This window comes from Podarcis vaucheri, assembly GCF_965113315.1.
Source record: "Podarcis vaucheri genome assembly, chromosome: 4".
NCBI classification, from domain to species: Eukaryota; Metazoa; Chordata; class Lepidosauria; order Squamata; family Lacertidae; genus Podarcis; species Podarcis vaucheri.
In genome coordinates this window covers 3,937,554-3,953,200 of record NC_138762.1, presented here as the reverse complement: position 1 = coordinate 3,953,200, position 15,647 = coordinate 3,937,554, and the positions used below count along the sequence as shown (strand labels likewise).

Genomic DNA, 15,647 nt, shown 5'->3' with positions numbered 1-15,647 from the left:
CACTGATTTACCTGCGAGACAAGAAGACACTCTGGGCCTCCCCCTTACCTTTTTTCTCTTGCAGGTGACACAGTGATACTGGCTAGACCTCTTCAACCATCTCTGAATGGGGACACAATGGAAGCAGCAGCTGTGGAACCAGATCAGGTATGGGGAAGCTGCCTTGTGGGGACAGAGGCTGAGGGGTGGAACAATGTCCTAGCTCAAGGAGTGGTGGTGAACAACAGTGTTGTCTCATAGGAGGACATTCCCCTTCTTCTTTTAGGGTCCAGTGTGCTTTGAAGATGTTGCTGTTTGTTTCACGGATGAGGAGTGGACGTTGCTGGATCCTGACCAGAGAGCGCTGCATAAGGACGTCACGGAGGAGAATTCTGGGATCATGGCCTCTCTTGGTAAGGCTCCTAGTGGAATCATAATATCAGTTTTTAAATTCAAAACTCCATATGTCACAAACCTCATATATTTTCACAGACCTCAACAGCGCCCCCTACAACACTGGATATTACAGTATCCCCCCCCCCAAAAAAAACCCTTGAATAGTAAATTACTGTTTTTTCTGTGAATGTTCTTCCTCCCGTTGCAGCTTATTAAACAAGCAGCAGCCTGGTCTGAACTCCCCAGGCCCTTTTGACTGTAAACTTCAGAGTTGTTAGGGAAGTTGAAGTAGCTTCTGTCAGGTTTTCAGTTTTTGTTTTTCCTCCCGTCAGTCTTTGGTTGTCCAAAGAGAAGACTGACATTGGAAACGGAGGGATGCCATGATGGAGCCAAACAAAATCGATTCAAGAGAAGAGCCAGGCTTATCGAATCACAGGTTCCCCAAAGGATGTCGGTTGATCCCCGTTAATTAATGCACCCAACCCTTCAGAAAACCATCCATCTAACCCACTTGTGTTATTCCTCTATTACCAGAGTTAACAAGTATTCTTCCTTTATTTCTCCCTGAGGCGCTAATCCATTTCTCTTCATTGTAGATAGAGATGGACTGGAAATTAACAACATGGGTGACCATGACAAAATCCTCACAATGGAGAAGCTGAATAAATATCTTGAATGTGGGAAAAGTTCCTTTTCCACTTCCCATCAAAGAAATCCCATTGGGAAGAAACCCTATCAGTGCATGGAATGTGGAAAGAGATTCAGTCAAAAGGTCAATCTCACTTCCCATCAAAGAATTCACACAGGGGAGAAACCCTATCAGTGCGTGGAATGTGGAAAGAGCTTCAGGAATAGCTCAAAACTCACTTCCCATCAAAGAATTCATACAGGGGAGAAGCCCTATCAGTGTGGAGAATGTGGAAAGAGCTTCACTCACAGTCACAATCTCACTTCCCATCAAAGAATTCATACAGGGGAGAAACCCTATCAGTGTCTGGAATGTGGAAGGAGCTTCACTGAAAGCTCCTCTCTCACTTCCCATCAAAGAATTCATACAGGGGAGAAACCCTATCAGTGTGTGGAATGTGGAAAGAGCTTCAGTTGGAGCTCCTCTCTCACTTCCCATCAAAGAATTCATACAGGGGAGAAACCCTATCAGTGTGTGGAATGTGGAAAGAGCTTCAGGAATAGCTCAAAACTCACTTCCCATCACAGAATTCATAGAGGGGAGAAACCCTATCAGTGTGTGGAATGTGGAAAGAGCTTCACTGATAGTTCCACTCTCACTTACCATCAGAGAATTCATACAGGGGAGAAACCCTATCCGTGTGTGGAATGTGGAAAGAGCTTCAGTAGGAGCTCCTCTCTCAGTTTCCATCGTATAATTCATGCAGGGGAGAAACCCTATCAGTGTGTGGATTGTGGAAAGAGCTTCAGTCACAGCAGCAGTCTCACTCGCCATCAGAGAATTCATACAGGAGAGAAACCCTATCAGTGTGTGGAATGTGAAAAGACCTTCAGTCAGAGCGCCAGTCTCACTTTCCATCAAAGAATTCATAGAGGGGAGAAACCCTATCAGTGTGTGGAATGTGGAAAGAGCTTCAGTTTCAACCACCATCTCACTTCCCATCAGAGAATTCATACAGGGGAGAAACCCTATCAGTGTGTGGAATGTGGAAAGAGCTTCAGGAGGAGCTCCTCTCTCAGTTCCCATCAAAAAATTCATACAAAGTTCCCAAAACCCTTTATTATACAGCTTTCAGCGCAAGGGAAAAACTCATCTCTTTAACCAGTCCTTTGGCTGACTGACATCTAATGCCCTTTTACAATGTGGTGGGGAGGTGGGGGGGTTACAGGTTTTGGGGGCGGTGTTTTGTGTTTTCATTCTGTGATTTTATGTTGTAACCGTCCTGAGACCTGCGAGTGTAGGGAATGGGAGCCAACTCTTAGAGTCTGAGAGCTCTTTGCCCCCCAGTAAGATATGTGAGGGGGCCACCCCCCAGTTCATAGGAACAGCCATTCAAATGGCATGCTTGCACCACATCCTGTGACTGTTTAATCGAGGCGGGCTTGCTAAACCCCTCCTATATTTTTTTCAAGTTGGCACCCCTGCTATAGGGCGCTATAGAAGTCAAATAAATGCATAAATAAAAACGATTTTGGTCGCCTTCTTTTGCACTTGTTCCAGCTTGTCAATATCCTTCTTAATATTAGCATTTTAAAAAAATTATGTACCCTTCATGGGTTTCTCAAAAACAAGTCAAGCTAGAGAAATCTCTCTTTTTTCTTTTTCTTTTTTTGGATGGAGTTACAGATTGTTTCTCAGCGGACTGCTGTGGTAATAGTGCATCTTAATTTCAGTAAGGTTTTTGACAAAGTCCCCCTTGATATTTATGTGAGGAAGCTGGTAAAATGAGGCTGAACTTGGTAACTGTTAGGCGGATTTGACTGACCGAACCCCAAGAGGACTCCTTCATGGTTCCTCATCATCCTGGGGAAAAGTGACAAGAGTGTTGCAGGGTTCTGTCCTGGGCCCGTTGTTGTACAACGTCTTTATAAATGAGTTGGATGAAGGAACTGATGGGATGCTCATCACATCTGCAGACAACTCCAAACAGGGGGCGGAGGCCAATGTGGCGGAAGGCAGAATCAGATCAAGAGCAGGAATAGTACCATTTTCTTTTGCCTTGGTCAGGCCCCACCTAGAATAAATACTGTGTTGAATTCTGGGCACCACAATTTAAGTATCTTAAATTTTGTTTGTCAGGGGAAATCAAGAAGGTGAGGGAACACAATCCATATTCCTTTTATAACACGTGGCAAATGTTTGTTGAATTATTAATAATAATAATAATAATAATAAGCTGGGCTCAGGGCGGCTAACAACAAACAAAATAATCCAACATTCTAAAAACATTATAAAATTAATTAGATCAAATTAAAATCAAATTAATGGCAATCTTCAAGAAAAATTTGTGCAGATTGCCAGAGGAGGGGGTCAGGCTGCACCCTGACCAAAGGCCTGGTGGAACAACTCTGTCTTGCAGGCCTTGCGGAAGGATGTCAGGTCCTGCAGGGCCCTAGTCTCTTGTGACAGAGCGTTCCACCAGATTGGCGCCGTGGCCGAGAAAGCCCTGGCTCTCGTTGAGGCCAGCCTAACCTCTCTGTGGCCTGGGATCTTCAGGATGTTTTTATTTGCAGACCGTAGGTTCCTCTGTGGGACATACCAGGAGAGGCGGTCCCGTAGGTACGAGGGTCCTAGGCCGTATAGGGCTTTAAAGGTTAAAACCAGCACCTTAAACCTGATCCTGTACTCCACCGGGAGCCAGTGCAGTTGGTATAATACCGGATGGATATGATCTCGCAGTGAAAACCCCGTAAGGAGTCTCGCCGCGGCATTCTGCACCCGCTGGAGTTTCTGGGTCAGTTTCAAGGGCAGCCCCACGTAGAGCGAGTTACAATAATCCAGTCTGGAGGTGACCGTCGCGTGGATCACAGTGGCTAGGTCAGGGCGAGAGAGATAAGGAGCCAACTGCTTAGCTTGGCGGATATGAAAAAATGCCGCCTTTGTTATAGCTGTAATCTGCGCCTCCATAGAGAGGGAGGTATCGAAGATTACACCCAAACTCTTAACGGACGATGCTGGCACTAATTGCACCCCCGCAAGAGATGGGAGTTGCCCCCTCAATCCCATATCGCTCCGTCCCAGCCAGAGGACCTCTGTCTTCGACGGATTTAACTTCAACCGGCTCCCACGTAACCATCCAGCCACAGCTTCCAGACATCTGGTCAGTGTGTCTGGGGCCGAGTCAGGATGGCCGTCTATCAACAGATAGAGTTGGGTGTCATCGGCATACTGATGGCAGCCCAGCCCAAAACTCCGGACAAGCTGGGCGAGGGGGCGCATAAAGATGTTGAAAAGCATCCGGGAGAGAATCGCACCCTGAGGCACTCCACACACCAAGGAGTGGCGCGATGACAATTCCCCCCCCAAGCGCCACCCTCTGTCCCCGACCAGAGAGAAACGAGCGCAGCCATTGAAGTACTGTGCCCTGAATCCCCACGTCGGCAAGGCGGTGGTCCAGGAGTTCGTGATCGACCATGTCGAAGGCTGCTGACAGGTCTAGAAGAATCAGCAGCCCTGACCCGCCTCGATCCAGCTGCCTGTTAGGGCGACCAGAGCCGTCTCGGTCCCATGACCAGCGCGGAAGCCAGACTGGAATGGATCGAGAGCCGATGTTTCATCCAGAAACCTACCAAGCTGTTCAGCAACCGCTCTCTCAATCACCTTACCCAGGAACGGAAGATTCGAAACCGGGTGGTAATTGGATAGATCTGAGGGATCTAATGGTGTTTTCTTTAAGAGCGGGCGCACCACCGCCTCCTTCAGTTCCCCTGGGAATATCCCCGTGCCAAGGGACAAATTGATGATATCCCCCAGGGGGGCCCGCACCTCATCTGGACACGCTCTAATCAGCCATGACGGGCACGGGTCAAGAGGACATGTGGTGGGCTTTCCAGCTTGGAGGAATCTGTCCGCATCGGCTGGAGATATCCGGTCAAAGTGGTCCAATACTGGACCCGAGGACAGTCGAGGGGCCTCCAGTTCCTTTATTGTATCCAAATTGGCAGGGAGGTCATGGCGGAGCAACAGGACCTTCTCCGCAAAAGAGCTCGCAAATGCCTCACAGCTGTGTGTCGAATTGTTATTTAAATTTGGCTGTCCTTCGAGGGACGTCAAAGACCTAATTATACTAAATAATTGCGCCGGGCGAGAGCTAGCGGAGGCAATGGAGGCCGAGAAGTAGGACTTCTTAGCGGCCTTCACTGCCATCTCGTAGGTTTTCATAAAAACCCTATAAGATGTTCTTGAGGCTCCGTCACGGGCACCCCGCCATACTCACTCTAGCCGTCTGAGGTCCCGCTTCATTTTCCGGAGCTCCTCGGTAAACCAGGGAGCCTGGGAGCCTGGTTTCTGTGGGGTCGCAGAGGGCGCTTAGGTGCGATATCATCGATGGCTGCCAGGAGCTGGATATTCCAGCCCTCGACAAGCTCAGTCAATGAGTCGCCAGGGGGAGCAAGGTCCCGCAAGGCTTGGCGGAATCTATCAGGGTCCATCAGCCTCCGCGGGCGAGCCCAAATCGGCTCACCACCTAAGCAGGGTGGGGGTGGAAAGTCAATCCTGGCTTTCAGAGCGTAGTGATCAGACCATGGCACCTTCATCGAAGGAGACATGATCACATCTATACCGATGCCAAAGATCAAATCCAGCCATAATAAAAACAAGATGAATAATTACAACTTAAGAACAAAATTAAAATACAACATTGAAATATTGAAACATTAAAATATTAAAATGTAGCCTCATCGCAGGAGGAGAAGGAAAGGAAAAAAGAAAGAGAGGGAGGGAATCAAATTGGCTCCAAGCCAAAGGCCAGGTGGAACAACTCTGTCTTACAGGCCCTGCGGAAAGAAATCAGATCCTGCAGGGCCCTGGTCTCATGAGGCAGAGCGTTCCACCAGGCTGGAGCCATCACTGAAAAGGCCCTGGCTCTGGTTGAAGCCAATCTAACTTCCTTAGGGCCCGGGACCACTAGGGTGTTGCTATTTATGGACCTTGAGGCTCTCTGTGGGGCATACCAGGAGAGGCGGTCCCATAGGTACGAGGGTCCTAGGCCATGAAGGGCTTTAAAGGTCAAAAGCAGCACCTTAAATCTGACCCTGTACTCCACGGGGAGCCAGTGGGGCTGGAAAAGCACTGGGTGAATATGCTTCCATGGCAGGGACCCTGTGAGGAGCCTCGCTTTCTGCACCCGCTGGAGTTTCTGGGACAGCTTCAAGGGCAGCCCCGCATAGAGTGAATTACAGTAGTCAAGCGTGGAGATTGTTGTGTATTGAGTCAAAGGATTTTATATCTGTATTATTATTGTCTGTATTTGCATTAGGGTAAAGTAACTGCCTTTTGGTTCCAGAGGGTACAGCTACTATTGGTTCATTTAAGCTGCTGTATTTGGATCCTCTGTCTTATTGGTTTCCTCCAAAAGGCAGGACTGTGATTGCCTGATATTGTTCCCTCCAAAGTGTATCCTTTCTAGCTAGCCCCCTGTCCCTATAAATGTAGCTTTCCCCTCCTCAGGTCCCAGTCTTATTTGCTTTAATAAAGAAGTGTTACTAGAGAACTGTCTCCAGCACATTATGTCAAGAGAGCTGAAATCACAAACCCCACGTCACAACAACTGGCGACGAGGATGGGATCCGGAATGCTGAGGAGCGGTTAAACGCAGCCCTGCCTCAGAGTCCAGATTGTAGCTAAGAAAAAGACTCACTGGCCAGCTGAGAAGATGACCCTGCCCACAGGACAATGGAGAGTCCAAGGGTATTGGAGCCCTTCCAGCCATCAGAGCCCCACACGTGGGAAGACTACGTTGAACGCTTCGAGTTCTTCGCAGTGGCTCAAGGGATCACCAATGCCAGCAAAAGAAGGGCCGCATTCCTGAGCTACTGTGGGCCTGAGATCTTCAAGCTGGCCAAGGCATTGCTTGCTCCAGCGAAGCTAAGTGAGACATCTCTCAAAGATATTCTTGCCTGCCTAACAAGCCATTTGGTGCCTACTGAGACCAAGATGGCCCGGCGGATGGAGTTTCATAAGAGGCAGCAGCGTGCTGGGGAGTCTGTGTCTGCATTTCTAGCTGAACTGTGGAAGCTCGCTCAGCACTGCAACTTCCAAGATCTGGAAGAGACTCTCCTGGATCGGTTTATCGGTGGTCTGAGCAGCAAGAAAGCCAGAAGACGCATCGTGGCTAAAGAAGAGGTTACCCTTGCTTCAGCCTTGAAGGAGGCCACCACCACGGAGAATTATGAAAGAGAGGAGTTTGAAGCCAGTCGCAAGGCCCCTAAGCCACAGATAGAAGTTGCGCATGCCATGGACGAGCTAGAGGCTACTCCGAGCCAGAGCCCAGTCCGTGGGGTCGAGTCAGTGCGTCAGGCCTGCACAGTGCACAAAGATCACCGAGGCAGGTGCCCTGGTTGTGGCGGAAACCATGAGCGGAAGAGTTGTCGTTTCCGGGATGCTATGTGCCGGACGTGCGGGAAGACAGGTCACATCGCCAGGGTCTGTAGATCGGCGGCGTTGGGAGCGACAGGAGCACCTAGACTGGAGCATCGCAGACCGCCCACAGCAAACCATGTTCTAAAGGACTGCCACTACGTAACGGAGATCAACGGGAGGGTCGTGCAGTTTCCAGCGCAAGGCAAGGCACACGTCAAGGTGAAGATTGAGGGTCAGCTGTGCGACATGGAGGTGGACTCCGGATAGGGATTCACTATCGTGGCGGACCAGACCGCGAGGACATTCTTCCCCAGGGGTAAGTTGCCCCCTCTGGAGCCCTTCCCGGCAACTTTGCAGTCATACTCAGCGGGCCGCATCCATGTTATGGGAATGTGTGCCGTGAGAGTACAGTTCCGGGACAAACAGGCGGTACTCAAACTGGTGATTGCGAAGGGCAGTCGCCCCAGTCTCCTGGGCACTGACTGGTTCCCCGCCCTGGGACTGAGTATATCAGGGCTTAATTCAATCCAAACCTGCCCTGAGATGAGTGAGGCATTATGCAAAGAATTTGCTGGTCTCTTTAATGGAAAACTGGGTTGTTATAAAGGGCCGCCAGTTGACTTCGAGTTGGACCCTGGGGTGGCCCCAATCCGACTCAAACCAAGACGAGTGCCATTTGCAATGCAACCCAAGATCGAAGCAGAGCTGGATAAATTGGTCAAGCAGGGAGTTCTCTCACCCGTGGACTCTGCTAAGTGGGAGACTCCAATCGTCACGCCCCTTAAAGCAAATGGGGAAGTCAGGATCTGTGCAGATTACAAATGTACTATCAGTAAGGCACTCAGGGGAAACTCATACCCCATTCCAGTCGTATCACATCTGTTGGCTAAACTGGCTGGGGGCAAGGTGTTTGCCAAAATTGACCTGGCACAAGCTTACCAACAGCTGCCAGTAACCCCACATCAGCGGAAGCACAGACTATTGTCACACATAAAGGGGCGTTCAGAGTGAACAGATTACAATTTGGAGTTTGTGTGGCCCCAGGGATTTTTCAAGGGCTCATGAAACGCCTGTTAAGAGGTCTGCCGGGGGTCTTGCCATTTTTTGATGACGTTTTGATTGCTGGAAAAGACCCACAGGAACTGGTTGCGCGTGTCCGGGCAGTGTTGCTCAAGTTCAAGGAGGTGGGGTTGCAACTGAAAAAGGAAAAATGCAGTTTTGGGGTGCCAGCTGTGGATTTCTTGGGGTTTAAAATTGATGCATCAGGCATCCACCCCACAGATGCTAAGATTAAGGCCATCATCAAGGCACCACGACCACAGAACAAGACAGAGTTGCAGTCATTCCTGGGACTTATTAACTTTTATCATTCGTTCTTACCCCAGAAAGCTTCGGTAGCTGAACCGTTACATAGACTGTTGCAGAAAAAGAATGTGTGGCGATGGGGGCAGGGGCAGCAGAAGGCTTTTGACTCCTTGTGAGGAATGCTGAGTAGCAGGAGTGTCCTTGCTCATTATGATGAGTCGAAGCCGCTGGTCCTGGCATGTGATGCCTCTCAATACGGCCTGGGGGCGGTGCTGAGTCATAGGGAACCGGATGGGTCGGAAAAGCCCATCTCTTTCTTTTTTTTTTTTTTTATAATAATTTTTATTACATTTTTTACAGAAATAACAAAGAGATCAAAAAGTAAGAAGAAAAAAAAAAAAAAAAGACCAAAAAAAATAGGAAAAAGAAAAACGACCATTTCGATAACTCATTTCAAATTTCCATTGGACTTCCCCCATCCCTCGCAGAATGCATTTCTTAACAATAAATTTATCAGCAAATTATATCCTTATTTCGTATGTTTCTTTCTATTTTCAATTACAGTTTAAATTTAAATCTCTTGATCAATATATACTCTGAGCAATATACCATAATATCGTTTTTACCCATTTAAACCTTGATTCTTTCATAAATCTTGTCAAATTTCATAAATAATTAAGTTTTGTTACTGGGGCTAGATTCCCAATCACACGACATCTTATGTTTCATATAACTTATAATACTTTTGCAAATAGTCTTTAAATTTTTTCCAGTCCTCCTCCATTGCTTCTTCTCCCAAGTCTCGAATCCTTGCAGTCATCTCGGCTAATTCCATGTAGTTCATCAGTTGCGTGTGCCAGTCCTCCAGTGTGGGCAAATCTTGGGTCTTCCAATGCTTAGCGATAAGAATTCTTGCTGCTGTTGTAGCGTACATAAAAAAAGTTCTATCCTTTTTAGACACCTTCTGGCCGACAATGCCCAGAAGGAAGGCCTCTGGTTTCTTGGGAAAAGTGTACTTAAACACCTTTTTTAACTCATTATAGATCATTTCCCAGAAGGCCTTCAGTCTTGGGCAGGTCCACCAGAGGTGAAAGAATGTTCCCTCAGCTTCCTTGCATTTCCAACATTTGTTATCGGACAAATGGTAAATCTTAGCTAGCTTAACCGGGGTCATGTACCACCTGTATACCATTTTCATAATGTTTTCTTTCAAAGCATTACATGCAGTAAACTTCATACCGGTGGTCCATAACCTTTCCCAGTCATCAGACATAATATTATAACCAATGTCCTGAGCCCATTTTATCATTGCTGGTTTAACTGTCTCATCTTGAGTGTTCCATTTAAGCAGCAAGTTATACATTCTCGATAATAACTTGGTCTTTGGTTCAAGCAACTCTGTCTCAAGTTTCGATTTTTCCACCTGGAAACCTGTTTTTTTGTCTAGCTTAAAAACCTCATTAATTTGGGCATAATGCAGCCAATTTTGCACCTTATCCTTTAGTTTTTCAAAGCTCTGCAATCTCCAGTTACCTTCAATATTTTCTATTATTTCCCAATATTTCGGCCAATAAGCCTCCATATTGGTTGTTTTCCGAGCTTTGGCCTCTATTGGTGAGATCCACCTCGGAGTTTTGCTTTCCAATAAGTCTTTGTATTTTTTCCAGACCATATATATTGCTTTTCTGACAATATGGTTTTTAAACATTCCATATGATTTACCCTTGTCATACCACAAGTACGCATGCCAACCTAACGAATTGTTGAAGCCTTCCAGATCTAGGACATCAGTGTTTTCTAATAGAATCCAATCTTTCATCCAGCAGAAGGCTGCCGCTTCATAGTATAGCCTTAGGTCCGGCAGGGCAAACCCCCCTCTCTCTTTTGCATCAGTTAATATCTTAAACTTTATTCGGGGCTTTTTGCCCTGCCAGACAAACCTAGAAATGTCCTTCTGCCACTTTCCAAAGCATTCCACTCTGTCCACAATCTGCAAGGCTTGAAACAAAAACAACATCTTTGGCAAAACGTTCATCTTTATAGCTGCAATTCGGCCTAACAAGGATAATTTCAGTCTTGACCAAATTTCTAAATCTTTTTTAACTTCTAACCAACATTTCTCATAATTATCTTTAAATAGATTCAAATTCTTGGAAGACAGATTGACCCCCAGGTATTTCACTTTCTTAACAATATTTAGTTCTGTCTCTTTCTGAAACCCTTCTGTTTCCATGGCCGTCAAGTTTTTCCCTAAGACTTTAGTTTTTTGCTTGTTCAACTTAAAACCCGCCACCCGACCAAATTTCTGGATCAGTTCTAAAACTCTTTTTGTACTGGGTTCTGGCTCCTGTAGTGTTAAAACCAGGTCATCTGCAAATGCTTTCAGTTTATATTGTTTCGCTCCGACCCGTATTCCTTGTACCTGCCGATCCTCCCTTATCATGTTCAGCAAAACCTCCAGGACTGAAATAAACAATAAGGGGGATAGGGGGCACCCCTGTCGTGTTCCTTTTTCAATATGAAGTTCTTCTGTCACCACATTGTTCACTATCAACTTAGCTTTTTGTTCTGAATAGATTGCTTCTATTCCATTCTCAAACCCCCTTCCCACTCCCATCCCTTCCAAATTTTTCTTCATAAATTTCCAGGAAATGTTATCAAAGGCCTTCTCCGCATCAATAAAGATCAATACTGCTTTGGTGTTAATATTTGTTTGTAAAAGTTCCAAGATATCAATAATGTTCCTGGTATTGTCAAACAAATGTCTGCCTGGGAGAAAGCCGGCCTGGTCTTTATGGATTATCTCATTTAATACTTTTTTTAATCTGTTGGCCAGAATATCCGCAAATATTTTATAATCCACATTTAGGAGTGAGATGGGACGGTAGTTCTTGAGTTGAGTCTTTTCAGTTTCCACTTTAGGTATCAATGTGATGAATGCTTCTTTCCACGTATCTGGTGCCTTCCCTCCCCCCATAATCTGGTTACAAACCTCCTCTAGTGGTTGTATCAAATAGTCTTTTAACGTCCTATAATACTTGGAGGTGAGTCCATCAGGTCCTGGAGATTTGCCCAGCTGCATATTCTGAATGGCATCCTCGATTTCTTGTTGTGTTATTTTACAATTCAAGATTGATCTCTTCTCTTGAGATATTTCTGGAAGACCATTTTCTTTCAAAAATTGTTCTATCTCGGTTACATCCTCGGGTCCTTGTGTATACAGCTTTTTAAAATATTTCTGGAAACACTTTCTAATTTCTCCCGGTTTCTGAATGTTCTTTCCTTCAGCTTCTAGATTGGTAACATAGTTTAATTTTTGTCTCTTTTTCAACTGCCAAGCTAGCAGTTTCCCACATTTATTCGCCGATTCAAATGATCTTTGTTTCATTTGTTTAATTCTCCATTCCACTTCTTGGTTAATCAGTTGCGCATATTGTGACTGGTGGAATTTAATTTCTCTTAAAGTCTCTTTGGATTTTGGGTTTAATCTTAATTTTTTCTCGCCGTCTCTTATCTTCTCCAATATCTTGTCCTTTTTACCATTCCAGAGTTTTTTCTTAATCGTATTCTGTTGTATCAGAAACCCTCTCATAACAGCTTTGCTCGCGTCCCAGATTGTTCTTTTTTCCACCGAGGTGTTCAAGTTGATTTCAAAATAGTCCTTTAAAGCTTTTTGGGCCTTCTTTACAATCTCTTGATCTCTTAGCAGGTTGTCATTCATTTTCCATCTGAAGGAGTCGGCAGTAGTAAATCTCATTTCCATTTTCAGAGCGTTATGGTCGGAGCAAGTCTTTGGGCAGATTTCTATTTTTGTGGTCTTAGGTGCCAGCCCTCTAGTTGTCCAAATTTGGTCGATCCTTGTCCATGACAGGTGGGCCTCAGAAAAGAAAGTTCCTTCTTTACCTAGGGGGTTTCTCGTCCTCCATGAGTCAATTAAATCCATATTGTCAGTTAGTTCAAAGAAAGTTTTTGGTAGTCTTCCATCTTTAGTCAAATTCTGGTTCTGTGACTTATCCATAAAAGTAGAGACAACCCCATTCATGTCTCCCATCATAATGATGTTAGAATAGTCCAGATAGTCCAATAATGTCTCATGCAGCTTCTTATAAAATTCTGATTTCCCCTCGTTTGGTGCATAAATTCCTAATATCAAAATTTTCTCTCCTTGGGTCGAAATCTCAATAGCCAGGATTCTTCCTTGTTCATCTTTAAACAAAAGTTTCGGTGAAAGAGTCTCTTTGGCGTAAATCACCACGCCTCTCTTCTTGACTCTGTCTGATGAGATGAATTCTTGGCCTAATCTTTTATTTATTAACACCTTCCTGTGTACCCTTGTCACATGGGTTTCTTGCAAACAAATTATATCCAAATTCTCTTTCTTTAGGATATGGAAGATCCGTTTGCGTTTTTCTGGGGAATTCGCGCCATTAATGTTCCAACTATACAGCTGCAGAGACATCTTGTATCAATCTGTTGTTACTCTTGTGGGGTGTCCTCTTTTTTGTCCGAGTCCGAAGGTGGTAACTCTTTCCCTAACTCTGGTGGTGGCCAAATAGCTGCTCCTTTCTGTAGGTCTTCTCCGTGATCGTGTAGGAACTTCTGGCAATCCTCTTTCGTTTTGATTTTTATCTTCTTTCCTTTGTATTTAAATAAGACACCTTGTGGGAACTCCCACCTGTAAAGTGTTCCGTTACCTCTCAAAAGTCCAGTTAGGTCAGTGTAGTTGGCTCTTAGATCCAGTAATTGTTTAGGGATATCTTTGTAAATTTGTGCTCTTCTATCCTGGATCACAAGTGCTTTATTGAAGTGTAAATCAAGTAGCTTGTCTCTCTCCTGTTTAGTCCTTAAAATAATCAAACAGTCTCTAGGCCTGTCCTTCCCAACGACTCTTCCCAATCTAAATGCAGTCGTTATTTTGAAATCTGTGTCTTGGTTTATACCCCAGAATTTGGAAAATTCTGCCGTTAAAAAGCCGGTCAAATCCTCTTTCTCAATCTCTGGGATAGAGCGTAATCTCAGGTTATTTTCCCTGTTTCGCAGTTCCACCAAAGACAGGTAGGCCTGCTGGTCTGTAATATGTTTGTGGAGCGGTCTTACCTCTCCTTTCAGTTCCTCCACTCCTTTGGCTGCAGCCTCTGCTTTTCCAATCGCAGCCTCCGCCAATTTTCGATTTTCAGATGTTGCGTCGTTTAAGTTTCCAATATCTTGTGAATGCTTGGCCACCTGTTCCGAAAGTTTGGTAATTGAAGATGTGGCTAAGTCAATTTTTGCAGTTTGATCATCCACTTTTTTGTTCAAAATTGCGAATTGTTGTAACATTTCCTCTAAAAGAGTGTTAGATCCTCCAGATGCCATATCCTCACCTATTGGTTGTTCAGCTTCTTCAGCTGGTGTTGTTGGCGAGGGTGCAGTCTGTAAAACAGCAGGGACTGAAGATCTACGTCCCTGAGAAAACAGGGTTGTTTGTGTCAGTTTGCCTTTCCCTGCCTTCGACGCAGCTCTTGTTTTTACCCTGTCGCTCATTCCACACCTGTCTTTGGATTCAAGGTCAGACTGTCAAAAGTTTCATGAGAAAGGCAGGCGCAAGCGTAAACAATCTAACCACAGAAAGACAAAGCAAAGTTGGTTCTCAGGAAATTGTAAGTCCCAAGTTCCACTAGAGGGAGTAATGTTGCAATTCAGGGAAGAAGAAACAAAATTTCAGACGCCATTAAAGTTCCTTAAGTTAAGTAAATTAACGATGATCCTTGGAAAAGACCTTTTCCCTCTAGCAGAGCTCTCACAGTGTTGCCATAAGTTTCTTAAAAGGTGCAAAGTACAGTTGTTTAATTGTATCCAACAGTAATGCCTCTAAGTGTCCATTTCAAATTTATAAGTGTATCCGCAAAGTAGCCTTTTGTCCCACTGCAAGTCCGGGACTGGGGGTTTTAAAGTCTTTAGAATTTAGAAAAGTCCAGCAGAGGAGAAAGTCCCCAAATAAGGTACAGAAAATAGCAAGAAAATAAAAGTAACTTGCCTGCTTCAGTTTCCGACTTTTCCGAACGTATGATGTCTCACTTTAAAATCTCTCCGCACTGCTTCCAGCTTGTCAAATCTTTGCTTTTGATCACTAGCATCCTCGGGAGACGGACTTCCTTTTTCTCGCCTCCCGCTTTCAGCCAAATTCATAAATTTGTAATCCAATTTTGAGTAAATCTTACTCACGAGTAGTTGGTTTGTAATCCAATGTAAAAGGAAGAAAGGTCGGCGCTCATCCGCAACAGCCGCGCGGCTTCACTCCCGCAGAAAGAGCGATGAATCCACAGCACCGCTTCCCCTCCGCGCTTCCGGAGCCCCTTACGGGGTCCCTTCTTCGTTTTGGGGGTCGCTCTAGGTGCCCGCCGGATCCCACGGCCACGAGCTCACTCTGCTCGTGGTTTTTCTTAGTGGGTCGTCGCTTTGCCGCAGCGAACGACCCTTTTCTGCGGAGCCCCTCTTCGCAGCGCAAAGAGGACCGCCATTGCTTGCTTCGCGCCGCCTCCGGAAGTCGGAAAAGCCCATCTCTTTCTATTCCCGTACGTTGTCGCCCACGGAGCGCAACTATGCTCAAATTGACAAAGAGGCGCTTGCAATTGTGGCAGGAATCAAAAAGTTCCATGATTATGTGTACGGTCGCCATTTCTCCATTGAAACGGACCACAAACCACTGTTAGGGTTGTTCAACCCGAACAAACAAACACCACAAATTCTCTCCCCCAGAATGTTGCGTTGGTCTATATTCCTGAACGGGTCCCAGTACACCTTGACCCATGTGCTGGGGAAACGGTTGTGCCACGCTGATGTGCTGAGTCGATTGCCCCTTCCTGGCGGGAGCAATGAGGATCCTGCTCCAGCGGAGCACATAATGATGCTGGAAACACTTCCGGGGGCTCCTGTAATG

At 45.7% G+C, this 15,647-nt stretch overlaps 3 protein-coding genes across 12 annotated transcripts in view; all 3 read left to right on the top strand.

Moving 5' to 3' along the window:
• LOC309530300 (uncharacterized protein) overlaps window positions 1-15,647 on the top strand; it is a 670,922-nt gene that overhangs the window by 27,145 nt on the left and 628,130 nt on the right. The window lies entirely within an intron of this gene.
• Window positions 1-15,647, top strand: part of LOC309530290 (uncharacterized protein) — a 123,454-nt gene that overhangs the window by 77,576 nt on the left and 30,231 nt on the right. For 2 of the 10 annotated variants that reach the window (XM_082219017.1, XM_082219022.1), the window contains exon 4: window positions 65-147. The exons of the other annotated variants lie outside the window; for them this stretch is intronic. In XM_082219017.1, coding sequence (XP_082075143.1) covers window positions 65-147 — 83 coding nt within the window. The remainder of the gene's footprint in view (window positions 1-64; window positions 148-15,647) is intronic. 10 annotated transcript variants of the gene reach the window in all.
• On the top strand, window positions 158-3,019 carry LOC309530466 (uncharacterized protein). Its single transcript, XM_082219460.1, has 2 exons — window positions 158-392; window positions 972-3,019. Exons 1-2 carry the CDS (start codon window positions 380-382, stop codon window positions 2,162-2,164), a joined length of 1,206 nt encoding a protein of 401 aa, XP_082075586.1. The 5' UTR covers window positions 158-379; the 3' UTR covers window positions 2,165-3,019.